Raw genomic sequence first — 22,138 nt, forward strand, 5'->3', positions numbered from 1 at the left:
AACCCAGAACTATGTTAACTTTAGGTCCAAAGCTCTTTCTATTAGACCATGCAGGAAATACATGAATAAAATAACAAAATCATGAAATGCATAGAACATGAAGCAATGTAAATAATACAGGAATCATGCAGTTAAAATTGCTCTTAGCATAGTGCATGAAGGCTTCAACTGATGGCATTTGAGCTAAACCTTGGAGGACACTAGGCATTCTAAGAGGCAGAGGTGATAAAGGAATTCCAGACATGGGAAACAACAGAGATAAGAGATGGAATTTCATTTATGAAGGAGGAAGAGGGGCAGTTTGGATAACAGTGTGGTTCTTGAAGCATAATAACATAATAAAACTGAAAAGGTAGGTGGGTCCAGGTTGTGAAGGGTTTTAAATTGCAAACAGAAGAGTTAATATTTAATCTGAAGACAACAGAGAGTCACTAAAAATTATTGAGAAAGGAGCTATCATTGTCAGTTCTGTGCTTAAGAAAAATTACTTTGGAAACAGGGTGTAGGATGGATTGAAGGGATGAGAGATTTGAGTCAGGAAGACCAATCAGGAAGCTGATAATCAGGTGATGAAGATCGGAATGAGTGGAGAGATGACCAATATAAAACACAGTATGGAGGTAAAATGGATGTCATTCATTAATCAGTTGAATGTTGACGAACATGGGAGGTGAACAAAGGAGAGTGATGGCACCAAAGTATGAATGTGGGTGACTAGGAGAACTAGCATTTTTGACAAAAAACAATGAAATTTGGAAGAGGAAAAGTTTGGAAATAAAAATAATGAAGTCTGTTTTGGATATATGCAGCTTAAACAAGCAAACAGATGGAGACCAATAGCCCCAAAGAATGGGACTCTTGGAAGGCTTCTGTCAATTGTCTCACTGCCAAAGGAATAAGATGCTCAGCCTTGAGGAATTTGTAGCAAACATCCAGGGCTGGAGACTTGAACCATTGTGCCCTCTAGTGGCTACATCTATTCACTGGATATTTGAGAAAATTTGGCTTTATTGTTTGTTGTTCTGATCTTTATCACATCATCTAAATGCTGGTGGTAGGGAGGGAGGGAACTTTTCTAAATATCAGAGCTCTCCAATGAGCACTCCAGTGGCTTACCTAAGGACTTGTGAGCACCTGATCACTACAAATGGGCAATGGAAGACTGGATGACCATTTGGGAATACAATGAGGGAATTCATTGTTCATAGCTTTGTCAGATGTCCTCTGAGGTTTCATCCACCTCTAAGATTCCTATATTTTGGGAAAGAACATTGAAAAAATGAATTTCAAGGATTGGTCAAATGATCCAGAGATATTTCTCTTTGGGGTAAGGAGAGATGGGAAAAAAAAAGATTTAATTTTTTTTTCTTGGTCTCAGGAGGCAGAACCAAGAACAGTTTGGGAAACTACAGAGAAGGAATATTTAAGATAAATGTAAGGCAAATTTTTTCTAGCACTTTTCATTGTTATTGTTCTGTCATTTTCAATCATGTTTGACTGTGATTTACTTGGGGTTTTCTTGGCAAAATAAAAACAAAAACAAACCAAAAAACCTCGAAAAACCATGGGAATGGTTTTCCATTCCTTCTCCAACTCATTTTATAAATGAGAAAACTGAGGCAAATAGGAGGTAAGTGACTTATCCAGAGTCACACAGCTAGTAAGTGTCTAAGGCCCAATCTGAATACTGTCCCAAAATGGAAAAGAATGACTGGAGTAGAGATTGTGGAAAGGAAGTGATGAGCTTCCCATTCCTGGAGATCTCCAACAGGTGACTGGAAGATTGTTTGTTGCAGACACAGTGAGGGAATTTTTGCTCAAGTACAGATTGGGATAAATGTCCTCTAGGAGTACTGTTCAAAGATAGATTTGGAGTTAGAGAACTTGGATTTGGATCCTGGCTCTGCCTTCACCTCTTTTGGGCCTCAGTTTTATCATCAGTAAAATGGGTTGGGGGTGGAAGTGGAATAGATAACTTCTAAGGTCCCTTCTACCTATGAATCTATGGTTCTGTGATCTGTAATTCTGTGATTCTGAGTTTCTGTATGATATTCCATTAATGGTATGCTGGTAAGTGTTTGACAACTTACTTTCAGGGAAGAAATGTCTACCCAATACATTTAAGTTTAATTTACATTATTAACAACTTCTTTACCATTTTGTTAAGTCTAGACAATCAACAAAATAATAAATCAAACCCTGACTTGTAACATTTGCCAATTCTGAAGATGTAAATAGTCACCCTGAAAATTGAACAATGAGCTCTACTGAATTAGTACAGCTTGGTTCCAGTACATCCTTGACTCATCAGACCTTTTCTCCACCATGGCCTTATGTCTATCACTCTATCAATTCTTTTGGGCCTGTTTACTGATCTTTTTGCTACTTAGGAGGTTCAGTGTATAGAGTATAGAGCTTGGAATCAAGAGGACTAATTTTTGTGAGTTCAAATCTGACATCAGATCAAATCTTACTATCTGTGTGACCCTGTACAAAGAGGCAAACCTACTTTGCTTCATTTTCTTCATCTGTCAAATGAGCTGGAAAAGGAAAGGACAAACCACTCCAGTATACTTGCCAAACAGGATCATAAAGAATCAGAATGAAAAACAAAATTAATACTTTCATCCTGATATTCTCTTCCTTGCAAAATGTTTTCTTAGGAATGACTTTTTAACTATATTATTGTAGTCAAGAATATTATGAACAATTTGTATTCAAGTCCACTTGAGAGATGTGGATCTAGGGTCTCTGAACCCAGTTTTTCTATAGGACCATTATAATATAATTATAATTATAATAACTAACATTTATATAGGACTTTAAGATTTGCAAAGTACTTTATAAATATCTCACTTTATCCTCAAAACAACTGTGTGTATTAGGTATTAGTATTATTTCTACTTTACACTTGACCAAGGTTAAATATCTTGCCTAGGGTCACGTAACTAGTAAGTGTCTAAGTCTGGACTAGAATTCAAGATTTCCTGACTCCAGGTACCACATTCTATTCGCTACCTAAGTTATTCTGGAGACAAGAAAAGTATCACAAAAGGGACTGCATTGTAGCTACCACCCAATTAGGTTATAACAGTCCATTAAATAACTTGACTTTAATCCTTTTCATCTCAAGTTTGATAATATGCATCCATCACCTCCTAGTCACAGAGTCCTTAATCTCTTAAGACCTTTCAGGCCCTAACCACAAGGAGCAGCTAACTAACTGAAGCTAAGGGAGGTGAGAGTGGGGTGAGAAGGGTGTGTGTGTGTGTGTGTGTGTGTGTGTGTGTGTGTGTGTGTGAGAGAGAGAGAGAGAGAGAGAGAGAGAGAGAGAGAGAGAGATCATTATATTAAACTCATGGCCAATTATTCTTCTAGGTCTGCTTGGGAACAGAGAAAAGACAAAATTTTCTCCATAGGATAATAGGATTGCAGAGATGAAATTTCTGTTTATTTCTATAGGAAAAAACCCTGATCTTGTGCAAGAGGATAGGACTTAGATCAGAACTCAGGGGGAAAAAAATTAAAACTATGGGGATTATTTAGGAAGAACTTTCTGGAAATAATAGATGTGGATTGTACATCACACAAATACTCTGATTGTTTTGACAGTTTTTATTGGACTTATTTGAACAGCTTCTGAGTTGCACACAAACATCCCCTGGGGCAGAACTTCTTACTCTCAAGAGCCCTTAGCTTGGCCTCACCCATAGATACACTTTCATTTCAAGTTTTTACATGGTGACCGACTCAGAGCTCTTTCCAAGGCATCTTCAGGACAGTGGAAAGGGCTCTGGGTCAGGAAGTAGAAATATCTACCTCAGCTCTACCACTAGCTCATAAATCCCAGAATCCCTGGGCTGAAAGGAACCTTAGAGAGCATTTGGTCCAACTTTCATTCTAATATAGTACTCCACATATGACTTTCCATACTGAAGATCATCCAGGCTCTTTTTAAACATCTTTAGCGATGGTGAGTATCCCATTCCATTGTGAGGTGTCTCTCAGAGTTGGAATGTAGTTATTGAGGCTGTCAACCTTAACCTTTACCTGAGCAAGAATTCTCTACCACATTCCCCCAATATAGCCATCATATTGTAACTTAAATACCTACAGTGAGAGAGGACTCATGGAAGGGTAGCCCATTCCATTTTTGGAAAGCTGTTAGGAAGTTTTACCTTACTTCAAATCTGAACTTCTTGGTGTTCAGTTGTTCAGTTGTGTCCAGCTCTTTCTGAACCCATAGATGGTTTTCTTGACCAAGACTCTGGAGTGGTTTGCTTTTTCCTTCTCCATTGAACTGCCTTTCTGCAACTCCTACCATTGCTCTTAATTCTGCCTTCTGAGGTCAAATAGAATGTTTTATCCCTTCTCCACTTTGCAGTGGACACTAGTCATATCTTGCCCCACTCCCCTGCATCAAATGACCAAAAAAAATGTTTTACTGATCTTAAAAATTAGGCAGAATTTTCATTTCCTAATTCTCTCCTCCACCCTGCATATAACTCTCTTTCTAAACAAAGAATTACATTTAGATGTAATGAATCAATACATTAATCACATCAGATGACGCATGACTCCTTCCATACCTGTAAGTCTACCACCTCTTTATTGAGAGGAGAGACATGTGTTGCCTCATTGGTCCTCTAGAATAAATGTCTTTAGTTTTTTTCTTTTCATTAATGTATCTATTGCATAAATTGTTCTCTTGGTTCTGCTCCTTTTACCATGCATCAATTCGTACAAATCTTTGCAAACATTGCCATAGTTTTCATATTCATTACCACTTAGGACACAATAATATTCCATTATACCACAATTTCTTTAGCCATTCACCAATGAAGGATATTTACTTTACTTCTAGTTGTGCTGTCATATTACCATTTTGTGATATATGGAAGTTTTCTTTCTGTCTTTGTCCTCTTTGGCATGGTTGTGCAGTAGTGGGATCACAAAGTCAAATGGTATGAACAGCTTAGTGACTCTTTTCACATAATTCCAGACTATTTTATCCCTAAAGTTTTGGGTTTTTTTTAAATTGCTGACTGTACATTCGCAGTTCCTTCAACTTATCCTCATATAGCATGAATCAAGACTTTGCATTGTTTGGGTTGCCCTTCTCTGAATTCTCTCCACTGTACTGGCATCCTTCCTAAAATGTGGTGGCCAGAACTGAACACATTATTCCAAATATGGCTAAATATAGTGAGCCAATGACCTCCCTAGTCCTGGATGCTGTGTCTCTCTTAACGTAGCACAAGATGACATTAGCTTTTCAAAGATTGAGCTATTAAGGAATTCTTCTTCATGTTGAACTTATATTGGTCCTAGTTCTGCCCTCTGGGATCACACAGAATATTCTGCTTCCTCTGTCCAAAGATAATGCTTTATATGGTTGAAAATACCTACCCACCATGTCACCCTTAAGACAGTCTTCTCTTCTCCCATTTAAACATCTTTGTTCTTTTTGTTTGGGATAAAAATCCACTAAAAAAAATATTGAGATGCCTTTGAACAAAAAGAAAAAAAAAGTTTATTTACTTTTCTTGAGAGAAGGGCATACTCCACATCTCACAAAAGTAGTGAAGATTGGGGCGGCTAGGTGGCGCAGTGAATAGAGAACTGGCCCTGGAGTCAGGAGTAACTGAGTTCAAATCTGGCCTCAGACACTTCATAATTACCTAGCTGTGTGGCCTTGGCCAAGCCACCTAACCCCATTTGCCTTGCAAAAAAAAAAAGTAGTGAATATCAAGGAACTGCAACCAAGATTCAAACCAAGCAAGATTATATGGCCTAATGCAGTTCCCCACTCCCACCCCCAGTCCTCTTTCCTTCAATCCATTGGTTGGGTCTCCACAGTTATAATCTCTGGAAAAATCTACCCAGTAACAAATAAAAGAATGAAATGATTTCATAAAATATTACCTCACCATGCAAATAGAATATTCAAAAAAAAAGGTTTTTAATGACCTTCTACGCCTATTTAAATGAAGAAAGTCTAAGAATGCAAGATCTTTCTTAGAATAGTCTTCTGTCCTCCTAATTAGTAAAAATAGTCTTATCATAAAGCAGGTGGCTCATAAGTTCTTTTTGAATGCAAGGTCTTTCTCGGAGTATTCTACTGTCCTCCTAGTCAGTAAAAAAATATCTTTATCAGAAGGCAGGTGCCTTACTTGGAATGCAAGGTCTTTTTCCTAAGAATAGTCTAAGAATAATAGTTTGTTCTTGTCTTAATGTTTCTCAACCCTGTGAGGACTTCACTAGGAATATTAACCCTCAGAAGGTTCTACTGGAAATATTCCACTCAATCCCTCCTCTTATTTCTTAGTATATATACACACACACAAATATATATATATATATATATATATATATATATATATGTATGTATGTATATATTGCATCTGAAGTCCTCTCACACTATCCCCCTCAGATTCAATTCTCTCTTCCTGTTCACTTGGGATCTATCTTCTTCCTGGAACCCCCGACCCAACAACACATGCATTCATATTGACATGATAGATGAACTCGTCTAGTCTCTTTCTACTTTTTTTTTCCTGGAGGCATTCAATATCTTTCTAGATTTTTCAGAGTCCATTCCAAATTCCAATTTGAATAACTTGTTGAGATCTTCTCTTCTGGTAAGGGAACTTCTTAATACAACATCTTATGAGACTTAGACTCATGTTTTATCATTAGACACTAAAATTCTAGAGCTATTACAATTCACATTTTGACTTACTGTCACAGTGATATACATACTTCACTATAAGAGAAATAAACCGTCTATAATCGTTCACTTCACATATACATATATATAACCACAAAAATTCCATTACATGTATAATTGGCAAGTTCTTATGCAAACAATTCTCTATAATAAACATTTAATTATTAACCATGTTTGAAATGCAATTTATTACTTTTCAGAATTATTTCAATCTTTAGAACATTTTAAAGGACCCTAAATTTTTCAACATGTGTTATTACTTAAAAAAGGTAACAAAAAAGTAATAAGAGTGACACATTAATTACTAGGTTTCACAAAACAATCTTTCCATTATTACATTTTTACCTGGACAGATCTACAGCAAGGTCCACATTACCCCTACAAAGCAATTAATTATTAATTCCACACTTTGACATCATTACAGTAAAATAGTTTATATTTCCAAAGGCAGTTCACATAACTGATAGCACTCTTCAACATTTTACCCATTAATAAGTCATTTAATTAGAGTTACATAATTTTTAATTTCCTAATCATTGTCTAAAGTCCCTCGCACTGGAAAGGGTATCTTGCAGTTAAGATATACTTCCTAATGTTTTATAGCCTATCCTTCTGAATCTATATTTAATGTGGGGGAAGAAATCTGCAATTTTACCTCTTTAAAATTTAAACATTAAATTCTTAACCTACATAAAATATAAGGTTTCCATGCTGATATCCCATTCTCTTAAAGCAAAACAAAACAACAGGTTCTCTTAAAGTTAATCTTATAATTATCTTTACACACAAATCTCTGTGTACCCCTTATTCCAAATACAAGTCTATTTTCAAAACAAAGGAAATAAGATTCCTCATGAATTTAGTTTTACACAGATTATAATTTCAAAAACTCAATGTATGTACACTTTTTACCTATGCCAGCGTTCCATTTACATATATAATTTCTTCCTAAATAACAGATATTAAGTAAGCTACTTTGATCTTACATATAAATATTCCCTTTAATAAACACAAGGTGGAAGAACACAGCTTTTCACAAACTCTTGAGCCAAAAAGACCTTGAGAGATATAATCTATTGGTAAGGTATTCTCTAATTTTCTTATTACAAATCTTTACAAGTGGATAGATGAAACTTCAATTCATTCATTGTTTATGATTATGACACAATTTTAAATTCTTAAAAAGAAAGCTTAGTTTGAATCTGCTCTAATATAAGGTTTACTAATATTCATTATATATTTCAATTTCATGTATATTCCCTTTACTCCCTAGAATTTTGCAACACAGAAAAATTCTTAAGACCAGGTGTTGCTAAAAATCCTTATTTATATTTACAAGATTTTCTCTATATTTCTCTTAAATTTCAAAAGTCATATTTAAAAAACCTTAAATTTTCTTTTCAAAACCTAAAAGTTTCCAAATTCTTTTTATCTTCATCAGTGCAATTCTAACTTCTCAGTGTTCTAACTTATAAGAGCTTCCTATACTCACTGACCAACATTTCTTAATGTTAGAACATTTTATGTTCTGGTAATTGGAGATTCCCCACATTTTGAGATATCATGGTAATATGTACTAATTCTTTATCTTTACTGTTTATCATTTCTCACTCACCCCAGATTTTTCCAGATACATGAATTATACTATACCCCAAGCATATTTTGAATCTGTGTAAATATTACCTTACCCCTGTTTAGTAATTTTAAAACTTGATTAAGAGCACATAACTCACAAGTCCATGTTGACGATAGTTTTGGCAGACTCCTGGTCTCCTTCAAAGCCATTCTGTCCCTATCTATTATAGTATATCCATTAATTCTTTTTTCCTTCTATGACTCTGGTGGAGCCATAAAACATTATAATAAAAAACAGGTTTTTTTTACAAACCCGTTAATTCAGTTATATGTATTTTCAGATTACTTTGTACATGGAGTTTTGCAAATTATAGAATCAATAATAGAATTCACCTAGCAACGACTTTCATATTGAACTTTACATATTAAGAGTTTCATTACTTTTCCAATCAATTCATTGCCATATATTGCAAAAGTGGCAGTCTAATGCAATTTTCAGATTATCCCAACTTTATTTAAATACATATCTCCATTTAAACTTATAGCTCTCTATACTTTCTCCTCTTCTTAGAGTGTCACTGGCTCCTCTTTGTTCTTCTCACAAGACTCTCCACTTCCAGACTTTGGTCATTTTCTTTGTATGTTCCCCTCTGTTGATTTATCTGTGCTTTTAGGTTTTAATTGAATTTTCTTCTTCTTGAAATCTTTGGTGTTTCAATATTTTATTCTTATATTTCTCTATTGCTCAGTGTAGGACTCCTCTCTATTTTGATTGTGGGTGTATGTCAGGGGCTACCCAGGCCAGTACCTAGCCTGTCCAACTATATAACTATATAACATATTCGTATGTAAATGTATATGTGCATATGCTTTTATGTTCCATCTAATAATAAAGCTCTTGCTTGTAATAGCTTCTCAAACACCAATTTCCCATAAATTCTCTCACCCAGATTTTTGCTCAACCCAATCTGTGAAGCCAAATAAAACAATCCTTCAGCCTTGTGAACAACAGCAGAGGTGTGAGGTGCTGGAGTAGTTAAAAGAGGAGACAGCTGTCAGATGGGGTTTTTTGACTATGACTCTCTGGGTAAGCACCATATGAAACTAATGAAGGGTGGGGAAGGACAGATCCTTTTGTACCCTGGAATGGCAACCTTAGCCACATGACAGGTAAAGCAAGGGGCTTCAACTAGATTGAACTTTTGCTAAAGCCTCTGGTTTTGGGGGGCTTTTTTTTTGCTTTTTGTTTTTGTTTTGTTCATTTCTGACCTTAGGCAAATAAGTTGAATGTAACTGAGATTGGAGGTGATTTTTGAAGTTCAAATGGTTGGAGTTTGGAGCTGAATAGAGGCAAGGGGTTGTCTCTAGCAACAAATGATTTCAATGTTCCTGGAGAGGAAGGCCATGGATAATAGGGGGACTGGCCCAAGCCTGGGCAACAGGCAGATTTACCAACAGAGTTACCAGAAAGTGTTTGGACAGTACAAATCATGAAATGAAATGCAAAATGAATGATTATCAATCCTAGAAATTGTTTTACCATCTGATGAGGATTAAACATCAGCCTTCCAGCTTCCAGAATGGGACAGTAGTTACATGTTGCTAAGTTCTAATCATTCTATTATATGTACTATGATTCTTTAATATTTAGCACTTCTTTGTATGGACCAATAAATTACCTTTCACATACCCTGATTCACACTGTGCAAAGAGAATCACTTTGCTTCCCAGTTTGGGGAGAACTAGACACTAACCATAACCCAAGTCTCAGGTTATTTCCCCCAAAATTACTAGTATAAGTATATTGATGGCACAACTCTAATGCCACATTCTCAGGTCAGGTTGATTTTGGTAACAAAATAGGACCCTCAATTAATTGAACTTTTTTTTTTTTTTGCAAGGCAATGGGGTTAAGTGGCTTGGCCAAGGCCACACAGCTAGGTAATTATTTAGTGTCTGAGACCAGATTTGAACCTAGCTACTGCTGACTCCAAGGATGGTGACTGCGCCACCTAGCCGCCCCTTAATTGAACTTTTAACAAAGGAGGTTTATTTTGCACCAACAGAGCAAACATATTTTAAGGATAGAGTGATTACTTAATTTAAGGTTGGTAACAGATGCAGCCTCATTGCCTACTCACAGAACTGATCAGCAAGTATTCAGAGTTTAGTGATTCATGGTCTTTTTTGTGGTTGTTTCACTCATATTCTTTGTGACCACTTTTTTTTTTAGCAAAGATACTGGAGTGGTTTGTCATTTCTTTCTCCAGCTCATTTTACAGATAAAGAAACAAATAGGGTTGAATCTTGCCCAGGGTCACACAATTAAAAAGTGACTTAAACTGAATTTAAACTCAGCCTTCCTGACTCCAGCCTGGATGCCCCATCCACTGTGTCACTTTGCTGCTCCATGTAAGTCTTAGGTACTCTCCAAATCAAGAGGTCTAGAATCCAGGTAGCTGAGATTTTTTTTATACCCCTAGATAACTAGGAATTTGCATCAAGAAATCTGAGGTCAATCATGTCTAAGGGCCACTTTCTTCCTAGGCCTACTTCATGTTGGCTGGGAGAGATGGCACTTAACTTACTTCAAAATGAATACTTGAGAATATATAAGACATATAGTGGAAAGGGTCCTAGCCTCTTTCATCCTTGCTGTGATTCTTCAATGCTAAACTAGCAACAGCAAGGTCTGTGGTTTTGTTCTTCCCTGTTTAAGCTTTGTCATCATTTTAATATCTCTTTCTAATGCCATACTTTCTGTGAATATGTTCCCTTACTGGGGCCTATGACCTACAGGTTATGTGGCCTCTCTTTTGCTTCTTCCCAAAGTCCATAGGTACAACTGAATGTGTGGAGGAGAGATTTCCTGATATGAACTGCTACACCTGGTGTGACTATTCCCAGAAAGTAACTTCCCAGAGGTCAGAACCTGAGTCTTCTATCTTTCTGGGATGGGCAAGTAGGGAAACTTGGTAAATGTCTGCCAACTTAGTGGACTCATGTAATCCAAGAATAGAGTGTGCTCAATCTCTCTCTCACTTTAAGAATCCTCTCTTTAGTTTTCCCTTATAGGAAGTCATCTTGTAACTCTGGATTTGAGGGTCAGAAGAACTGGGTTTAAATTCCAGGTCTACCATGACAAGTAACATCCATGTGTCTTTGGGCAAGAACTTCCCTTTTTCTAGATTTTTATTTCTTCATATATAAAATGCAGGTACTTTTAGTCCTCAAATTCTCCAGTTGAATTCCTCCAATGAGAAACAAGTTCTATTTAGGGTTAGAAAGATACAAAGAAGGACTTCTCTTAGAAAAGTGAGTATCATGGAATAACAAAATTGAAAGAGATCTTAAGTTAACTAGTTCAATCCCTACTTAGAATGGAATCCACTCTGTTTATATTTCCAATACATGATCATCCTTTCCTCCCTTTGTAAATGGCCCTGAGGAATCCCACCCTACTTGTGGATAATTCTCCTTGTTAGAAAGGTCTTCCTTGCACTGAGCAGCCATCTGAAATTGTAACTTCTTGCACCCATCAGTCCTAGTTCTGCCCTCAAGGAGAAGAAACAAAATGAATGAATGAATGAATGAATGAATGAATGCTAATACAACATTAACATCATAGACCAGATACTTGAAAACAGAATTTGAGACTCAGAAAGGACACGACTCCAGCCTATTTGCTTTCTGATCTTCATGAATTTCCAAATCCACTTGACCACATTCCCAAGATATACCAGAAGGGGGCATTCTGAGATCAGACAAAAAAGAATGAAGAAAAAGAAAGGGGAATAGTGAGCCCACATTTCATGAAACCAGAGAGGAGAATGGGGCATATAGGTATCTCACTCCTCCCCTATATGTTCACTGACCCTTCCTCCAAATTAGAAGTCTACTCATAGGGTGTTTTCCATGGTCAGCAGTGTGGTTTAAGGGAAAGGACTTCTAGACAGGGCCAAAAAAAACCTGGGTTCATAGATCACTCATCCCCTTTCTTGCTCATCTTTCTGATTTCCTTATTTCTGTTGATAACCCTAATTCTAAACTCCCATCTCAGAAGTCAACTGTGATATCTTTCATTCCTACTCTGTCCTTTCAATCATGTCCTTTTTAGCTTTGACAGATCATTAAATTTCTCTGAGTCAGTTTTCTTTTAAAATGGGGATAGTAAGATTGGATTATGACCTTAGATTAAAAAGTCCCTGAGGGCAGGGACTGTTTTTTGTATATCCAGTCTTACCACAGTACCTGGCTCATGATAGACTCCTAATAAATGTTTATTGATAATATTTGCAGTACCTACTTACTAGGTTGTGTGGAAAAGGGCTTTTATAAGCACTGGAGATCATCTAAATCAAGGTCCTTACTTGGAGTTTAAAAATTTTATAACTGTATTTCAAAATAATTGACATTCTTTGCAACTTTTCTTATTTTATACACTTAAAAACAGAATTCTGAGAAGGGATATATAGGCTTGACCCAACAGATAAAGGAGTCTATAACCCAACTATCCAACCCCAACTCTCTAAAAACAGTGATGTTAAGTGCTTTGTTCCCATGTAGAAGAGCCAAGATTATAGCTCAGTTGTTCTGACTTCAAACATGGTACTCTTTGGACTATAAAATATTATCTGATCATGTTAATTTTCCTTTTTTTCCTTTCTTTCTTTCCTTTCTTTCTTTCCTTCTTTCCTTCTTCCTTCTCTTCTTTCTTTCTTTCTTTCTTTCTTTCTTTCTTTCTTTCTTTCTTTCTTTCTTTCTTTCTTTCTTTCTTTCTTTCTTTCTTCTTCTTCCACTGTTTTCTTTTTTGATTTTTCTTCAACTATGTAATTTCATCAGTGTGAGGAATCCCTGCAAGGAAACTCTCCCACTTGAGTAGAACAGAAACTGGTCTATAACTTGTCATCTTAAAGAGTTACCTAATCAAGTAACTTTTAGTTTAATGTGTATCAGAGATGGGACTTGAATTTGAACCTTGCTAAATTCAAGGTCTACTCTATCCACCATACCAGATTGATGCCTCTCATCATTTCAACTATTTTTTTTTAGGTTTTTGCAAGGCAAATGGGGTTAAGTAGCTTGCCCAAGGCCACACAGCTAGGTAATTATTAAGTGTCTGAGGTCAGATTTGAACTCAGGTACTCCTGACTCCAGGGCCGGTGCTCCATCCACTGTGCCACTTAGCCACCCCCATTTCAACTATTAAATGTTGGTTGAATAGTGAAATGTGTGACTTAAGGATTGAGAGCCTGACTCTGATAAGAGAAACTGTAGACTTGATGACTAGTTGGATGAAGGTAGGAAGAATGAGAGAAATCACAGTTGATTTCTGATCATAGGGAACTGGAGATACACTGGGGCTATCAAAAAAATAGGGAAATCAGAAAGATGAGCAAGATGTCAAGTTTTTCAAAGTTATTTCACTAAAGCTGGCTGGTATGTGATGATAAAAGTTAACAGGCTCTCTGAAAAACATTTTTTTTTAAATTCTAGAGATCAACAAAATAATAAATCAAGTTCTCAGTTGTAGCCTTTGCTGATTTCCAAGGTGCAAATACTCACTCTGAAAATTTAACAATTGGCTCTAAAGAGTCAAGTCTAGCTGGTTCCAGTACACATGCCATCCTAAATCTTTTCTTTTTTATTTCAAGCTCTACTCCCCTCCTCCACTTTCTATCCCTTCTCCCAAGTTAGAGTTGCATTTTATCTTCCAGAGAAAGCAGGTACTACTGCTGAACTAATATTGATAACTAATGTACAAAACTGATTTGTAAAAATATTATGGGATATGGATGTGTGTCATGGCTGAGACTGTAGGTAAATGTGTAATGATGGTCTTTTAGCTCCACTTCCCCATGCGTCATATCAATTTTCTTCCAAATCTAACAACAGTACAGATGCTCCCTTGTAGATTATGTCAGCAGAGTGCAGGTGTTGGCCAGTCCTTTCGTACTAGAAGGGCTTAATGCCAAAGCTAAAATTAAGAGGCTCATCAGCAGAAGGCTGGTTTATCATTGGTCTAGATTATTTCATTTAAACTTCTGGTTGGTCTCTCTGCTCCATCAGAAAAGTGAATTTCTTTTTTTTAAAGATTTTTTTCAAGGCAATGGGGTTAAGTGGCTTGCCCAAGGCCACACAGCTAGGTAATTATTAAGTGTCTGAGGTTGGATTTGAACTCAGGTCCTCCTGACTCCAAGGCCAGTGCTTTATCCACTGTGCCACCTAGCTGCCCCTAGAAAAATGAATTTCTTAAAGGACAATTTTGACCTGGTTAAACTGTCTATCTTCCCTTTCCTCCCTCCCTTTCCCTCCCTCCTCCATAATAAAGTTTAGAGGCTCCCTATTAACTCCAGGATCAAATATAAAATCCTCATTTTTTTAAATTGAGATACCATTTTGAAAATTAAAAACAATTGATCTTTTTTTACATTACCAAAATTTACATCAGTTTCTTTTCTTCCTCTTCCCAGAAAACCATCCCATGTAAGAAATAATATATTTAAAATAAAATAAAAACCCTAGAAAAACTGATCAATATATCAAAAAGAAAGTCTGAAAATATGTGCAATGTACCATACTCAGAATTTCCACTTCTACAAAAGAGGGTCTACTCATCTCTTTTTTTGAGCCATGTTAGTTTTTTGTAATTCTGTAGCATTCACTTTTGATTATCATGTGATTGTTCTTTCCAGGTTGTTATTGTAGTCATTGCATATATTGTTTTCTTGGCTCTGCTTCCTTCATTTTGCATCAGTTCATAAATGTCTTTTCATATTTCTCCATAGTCATCATATTTCTTCCAGTTCAGTAGTATTCCATTACATTCATGTGCTACAATTTGTGTAGCTATTCCTTAATCTAGGGTTGTCCAAAATGTGTCCATAGGCCACTTGCCACCTGCAGTGTGATTTTATGTGGCCCCTTATGAGTTTACTAAATGCTTCAGTAAATGAAACCGAGCTACCACAGAGCTCTCACTAAAATAGCAAATCAAAATATATTGTCTATTGTTTCAATAAAAACTTTTAAAAGGTTGGACAGCCCTGCCTAGTCAATCGTCATCTGATTTACTTCTAATACTTTGCTATCACAAAAAAAAAAGATATTTGGGTATATATATATATATATATATATATATATATATATAGAGAGAGAGAGAGAGAGAGAGAGAGAGAGAGACTTTCTTCTTTGGGGTAGCTTAATAATAGAATCTCTGGGTGAAAGGGCATGGTCATTTTAGTCACTTTATTTGGAACATTCCAATTGCTTTTTCAATATGGTTGCATTGATTCACAGCTCAGACAATGCATTTGTGTGCCAACCTTCCCACACCCCTGTAACAACCATCATTTGTCATCTTTATCAATTTGAAAGTTGTGAAACTTCAATATTGTTTTGATTCACATTTCTATTATTAGTGAATTGGAACATTATTTTGAATGACTGCTACTAGTTTACAATTTTTATTTGGAAAACTGTTCATATCTTTTGACCACTTACTTATAGGGAGTAACTTTTCTTCATATATATATATATATATATATATTCCAAGATGGAATTCTGATAGTTCTTTTTGCCTATGTGGCCTTGGAGAAGTCATGTAATCTCTCTGACTGCTAGGTGGCTCCATAGTGCAGAGTGCTGGGGCTGGAAACAGGTTCAGCCTCAAGTAGGTAACGAGCTGTGAGAGCCTGGACAAATCACTTCACCTATGTCTGCTTCAGTTTCTTCAATTGTTCATAGTTGGGATAATAACAGCACCTCCCTCCCAAAATTGTTGTGGGGATAAAGTGCAAAAGCAAAATGCCTGGCACATCGTAAAATGCTACATTGCTGCTAGCTATTATTATTCTCTGGCTATCAGTTTCTTTATCAAGAAATTAGATGATTTTAAGGTCCCTGCTAGTACTAGATCCTATCACTGTTTTTTAAAAAAAGTCCTCTTGATTCTCATTTGGCGATATGAGGGATTGCATTTTTTTTTTGGCTAGCTACACCCATTAAGATTTCTACCCTTTGGGGCAGCTAAGTAGTGCAATGGGATAGAATATTGACCCTATGATAAGTCAGGAGGACCTGAGTTCAAGTCCAACCTTAGATACTTGATAATTGCCTAGCTGTGTCACCTTGGGCAAGTCACTTAACCCCATCACCTTAAATAAATAAAAACTTTAAAAATAGATTTCTACCCTTTTAACAAAGTTCCAAGACAAAGGGATTCTCTACTTGGCACTATAATTGTAATTAGATCAATTCTGAATGTTTCTGGCCATGTTTAAAATGCTTATAAATGCTGATTTTTTTTTTAACACAATTATCCCCTTCACCATGCAGGTGACCCCTGGGCCTTAGGTCAGTCATTACTGTCACCACCACTCAGAGTCCCCCAAGTACATTGTACATCAAACATCCTTATAATAAAATTGGTTCTCCATAAATCTACATACTCCAGGCAGAATCAAGGTCTATAGGCTTGTATGGGTCTGGCATTGTCAATCTGGTGGAGACAAGGGATAGGGAGAGAATGATTCAAAATTCAATAAATCTAGGAGCTTTTTAGGGTGAATTAATTAAATGTTTGGCTAAATATAGCCCCTGAATGATATTGTAAATATCTAAATGGCCCTTGGCAGGAAAAAGGTTGCCTACCATGACTAAAATTTGCCTTTTCTTAACCTTTGAATTTGTTTGGAGTTTTGACTTTGCATTTATTTCTCTGCTACTATCACTTAATTGGCTTAACAGTAGTTTGAGTAATGAGAATGACCTAAAATGTAATGTATTTTAAAAATGACATTTAAAATATCAATAAACTTCTTTAATTTTAAAAAGAAATAAAATGGTTTATGTAGCAAAATTTTAAAAAATCTATCATGGAATAAAGTATGAAAACACTAGATTTGACTTCATGAAATCTTTGGGTGTCTTAGGCATTTGACATTTTAACTTGCATGACCCTGGGCAAGTCACTTAACCCCAATTGCCTTTCAAAACAAAACAAAAACAAAAAAAAATAAATCTTTAAGTTTTGAATTCCTATTTTGCCAATTATTAGGCATGTGATCTCAGGCAAGTCATTTAACTTCTGTAAAATGAGCTTAGTAAGCATTTTGCTCCCTTCCTCATAGGGATATTTTAAAGAAAGTGCTTTGCAAGCCTTGCTAAAATGCTATAAAATGGTGCCTTTCTGTATGTCTAGCTACATGGGGCATGTCAGAATCTGAAGGGATGTGAGTGTGGTGAAGGTCTCCCAGTTCCACTTTTGGGGGCATAAATTTGTCTTCCTGTAGTTCTCTTCCAGCAGCCCCAAATTTTGCTCTCTGGGACTTTGTAGAACTGATCACCCTGCCTTGTGATAGCTTCTCAAATACCTGAAGTAAAATCAGAAAGAATTTCTTAAGGACCTAATTTGCACAGGACACTGTATTAAGCACTTTAAAAAGTCATCCCAGTTCCCCTAACTCTTCTCTGGGCTGAATATAGTTACTTGCTATCTCTGAGTCTCAGTTCTTCATCTGTATCATGAAGGGATTGGACTATATGCTATCCAAGTTTCCTGCCAACCTTTAGTCTATGATCCTTACATTTACACAAGGTGTCCCTTAAAAATTCTTAGGGTAATTTAAAAACCTTAATTGTATTAAGATTCTTTCAAACACCACGTATATTACTTTAAAGTTTATAAGGAACTGTACAAACATCTTATTTGAGCCTTATGACAATTCAGTGAGGGTTGCCCATTTTACAGATGAGAAATGTCAGGATTTTAAAAACTGAGGAGAGAGGTTACATAGCTAGGGTGTACCAGAGGTAGGAATTGAACCCAGGCCTTGCCAACTCCAAATTTTGTAGCACAAAATAGCACATTGCTTCTTGGAGAAACACCCCAGGTTTCTTTCACCAGTACAGTCTCTAGACTCCTTTCCACTGTAGTCCTCCTCTCTAGTTTGCCAATGTCCTCAAAAGGTCCTCCAGAATGAGATCCAGAGTTGGACAGAGGTCAGTAAAAGGACTACCTCTTGAATACTAGGCTGGCTTCATACAGCTTCAACTTTACCTAGGAGTCAGATGATCCAGATTCTAATCCTGGCTCTACCATGTTCACAGGAGACAATCTTGGGCACTCATTTTGACTTAGTTTGTCTATCTGTCAAATAGGAATAACTCGTTGCACTACCCATTCATAGGGAGTTTTGATGGATCTAGTGATAAGGCACATGAAAATAGATTTGAAAAGAATGAAGGATTACACAAACTTGATGGATTTTTATTATTTTCAACAGAAGACATTCCAATAGCCCAGCCCTCTCTGCCTCCCCTCATGTCCCCAATCTTCTCTTTTCCATTACTGACTCAGCTCATCCACCAGGCATCAGTACCCTCTCCTTCTGACAAATAGATTTCTTGCTGGATGGTCAAAGGTGCCATCTTGAGGCCTGGTGGGTAGGAACTTGGTTCTTTCCATTCCAATAAGGCACAATAGAAGTAGTGTCCAGGGACATCTGGCTCAGTGTGCCCAAAGATAATCTCAGCTACTTGCTCTTGAGACCCATCCTGGGATTTCTAAAACTCTGGAGTGAGGTATATGATCATCTATTGTCCTTCTTCCCCTCCTTCCCACCCTGATTATCATCTTCCTAAAGTACAGCTTTAAAAACCTATTTCTCCCTTGGGGCTCCCAATAGCCCACAGGGTAAACTTCAGATTCCTCAAGGTGTCATTGGAAGTCTTCAAGGTCTTGAATCTTCCCTCCCTTATCAATGTTTTCTTGTAATGCTCCCATTATGTATCCTATGTCTTAGTCAAATTGGGTGACCCACAATTTCATCCTTTTCCATTTCTGTGCTCAACTCACCAATTATTCCTTTTCTGAAATTCCTTTATCTCTCTCAATATCTCTACAAATGTCAAACTCTTCTTTTAAATTAGTCCTTAATCATGAAGGAAAGAGAGCGCTTCAGACTGGCATTCATAGAATCAGCAAAATCGGTAGAGGTAATTAATTTATTGGTATCACAGTGGCATACTCCATGCCCCTGGCTCACTCTTACTATCCAGATAAATAGGCAGAGTCAGACAAATAAAGCCACTATCAGGTATTCCTTTCTTCAGGGACATCCAGATTGGATGGAAATCCCAGAGAGTAAACATTAACTCACAGTGAGGAAGTGTTGACCCCAGACCCTGACAGCTACAGCTAGAAGAGATCCCCAAATTCCTCAGCCTTGTTTCTATCTGCTATGTCCACAATGCACTCAATCATTCTGTGCCATGATTCTGGGCCTCCCAGTGCAGATTTGGTGACTGCCAAGGTTGCTGTTTTTCATAGACCCCTTTTTGTTCATTGCTGCTTGGAAATTGCTTGGCGGCAGCAGTTGACTCCTGGGGTAGACTGTTATTAAGGTCGTTCAACTGGCTCTCCTGAGGTTCCTATGCTGCAATGTCATGGCATGCCTCCTTCCTGTGGCCCAGATCTTACTTTCTATGATTGCTTTGCCCCCGACCCACACACACAATTCAAATGCTGCTTCCTCTTCTAGCAAGTCTTCCTTGGTTTCCCGCCCCTCTTCCATTCAGATGTCAACTTTGATCACATCCCAGACTAGAAATATTCTCTCTTTTTGAGCCCCTCTGCCCCTCCTTTCCCATGTCTAAACTTTCATTAAGGTCCTTAGCATAATCTACTTTGGATAATGATTATCTGTGCGTAATTCTCCTTTACCAGAGTATGAGCTATAAGAATGTCTTATTTTTTTTGCAGAATCCCACAGGTTCAACCACAGCACTATGAATAGAGCAATAAATATTTGGTGAACTGAATTACATAATGGGAGCACTGAGGAGCTGAGTTACCTGTATGACCTGAGACAAAAACACTTTCCTATTCTGGGCTTCAGCTTCCACAATCCTTTAGAGTGAGAGGTTTGGACCTAATGTGGACCTAGCTCTAAGTCCTAGTATAATCTTTGGTATAGTCGGATTCAGCCTCAGAGATCTGAAAGATTAGAACTTTGGGGCTCAGAATTCTGCCAGTCTCCAGATGCCTGGGTCCACCTGCTTGTCATCCCCTACCTCATCAGATCATTGACACGCGATTCTTGATGTAGACATGGTAGGGATCGCTGCGCTTGTCCACCTTGCGGGAACGGGTATAGCCCAGGATGAGGCTGCCCACAGTGGCAGCAAAGAGAAACATGACAAAAAGGATGTACATGTAGGAATTGTCATCTCGGCCAGTCTGAGAACCCTGGGTCTGGTTGCCCAGCAGAGGTCCTGGCCCAGGTCCTGGCTCTGGTCCTGGAACTGGTCGACAAGGAAGACTCCTGTGGAGTGTGGCATTCAGCGCTCTCAGAACTGCCTGCAGGCTCTCATACCAAGGTTCTGTCCCACTGGGAGTCTCCATGGCCTTAGGAGATCAGAGAAGCAAGGTAGGATGAGGACTCTAAGCACACCAACTGATGAGAGAGAGAGAGAGAGAGAGAGAGAGAGAGAGAGAGAGAGATTAATTAGGTGGTTTCTTCCTTTTTTAAAATTTGAAACTATAACTGACTTTAAAGGTCCCTAGGTTGTTCAGTGGAACTGAATCCAAATATACACTCAGACATGTAATAGCTGTGTGACCCTGGGCAAGTCACTTAACCTCTGTCCACCTCACTTTCCCCAACTATAAAATGAGGGAAACAATGGTAGCTTTACCTCTCAGTCCTATTGTGAGGATCAAAAGAGATAATATAGGTAGTGCTTAGTAGAATACCTGTCCATGGTAGGTACTAATAAATTCTAGTTCCCTTTCCCCTTCCTTAAAGATCCAAATCTAGTCCCACCTCTTGGGGAAAGCCTACCCAGCCCACAGAGCTCTCTTCATTTCCCCAAGATTGGGGTTGTTTATCTTTTTTTGTTTCTCTGAGAACCTCTATTTTAAGGATATTGCCCAGGTCAGCCCTGTTCCCATCTTCATTCCTCTCTGAATTCCACTCTAGTCTCACATAGACTCTTGAAGGCACCTTCTTGCACCCTCTCCACCCCTATCCATTTTTATGATTCCTTTTATATGTGGTCTTTCATTAGAATGTAAACTCCTTAAGGGCAGGGACCATCTTTCTGCTTATATTTCCAGTATTTATCAAAAGCCTGGTCCTAGTAAGCTCTATATAAATGCTTATTGACTTGACTTGTTGACTTGAATGGATCTTGGGACTGGGGTGATGACTTTCCATGGTAAAATAGAGTAGTTTCCTAGACAGAAATAGGAAGTTCTAAGAGGGGGCTTTTGGAGAAAGAGAATGAATTCTGTTTTAGACATGCTGAGTTAGAGACATCTCTGTTACATTTATTCCAAAGGGCTCCATGGGCATACAGTAAGCATTTAATAAAGTGCCGCTGACTTCTGTGTCCAGACACCTTGAGAAAGCCTATGGACCCCTTCTCTGAATCACCATGTTTTTTTAAAAGCATAAAATAAAATACATAGAATTCTAGGTAATCACAAAGGAAACCAATTATATTGAAATGTGATTATAAAAAAAATGTTTTAACACAAGTTCACAGATGCCAGGTTAAGAACCCTTGCTACATGGCCAGACTTCAGAAAAGCCTAGAAAAACTTGCATGAACTGATAGTAAAGTGAGCAGAACCAGAAGAACAGTGTATCCACTAACAGCAGCATTGTGAGATGGTCAATTTTGGTGGACTTAGCTTTTCTCAGCAATGCAATGATCAAAGATAATTCTAAAGGTCTTGTGATGGAGTATACCATCTAGATCCAGAGAAGGAAATATGGAATCTGAATGCCAACCAAAGCATTCTAATTTCAATTTTTTAAATTTGTT

General features: G+C 37.4%; 1 protein-coding gene across 4 annotated transcripts in view; it reads right to left on the reverse strand.

Moving 5' to 3' along the window:
• Positions 1-17,458: 17,458 nt before the first annotated feature.
• KCNE3 (potassium voltage-gated channel subfamily E regulatory subunit 3) overlaps positions 17,459-22,138 on the reverse strand; it is a 36,271-nt gene continuing 31,591 nt past the window's right edge. For all 4 annotated transcript variants that reach the window (XM_074216867.1, XM_074216866.1, XM_074216865.1 and 1 more), the window contains exon 2: positions 17,459-20,763. In XM_074216867.1, the coding sequence (XP_074072968.1) occupies positions 20,385-20,711 (327 nt within the window). In that variant the 5' untranslated portion in view covers positions 20,712-20,763 and the 3' untranslated portion in view covers positions 17,459-20,384. The remainder of the gene's footprint in view (positions 20,764-22,138) is intronic.

This window comes from Macrotis lagotis, chromosome 1 (genome assembly GCF_037893015.1).
Source record: "Macrotis lagotis isolate mMagLag1 chromosome 1, bilby.v1.9.chrom.fasta, whole genome shotgun sequence".
Lineage (NCBI taxonomy): Eukaryota > Metazoa > Chordata > Mammalia > Peramelemorphia > Peramelidae > Macrotis > Macrotis lagotis.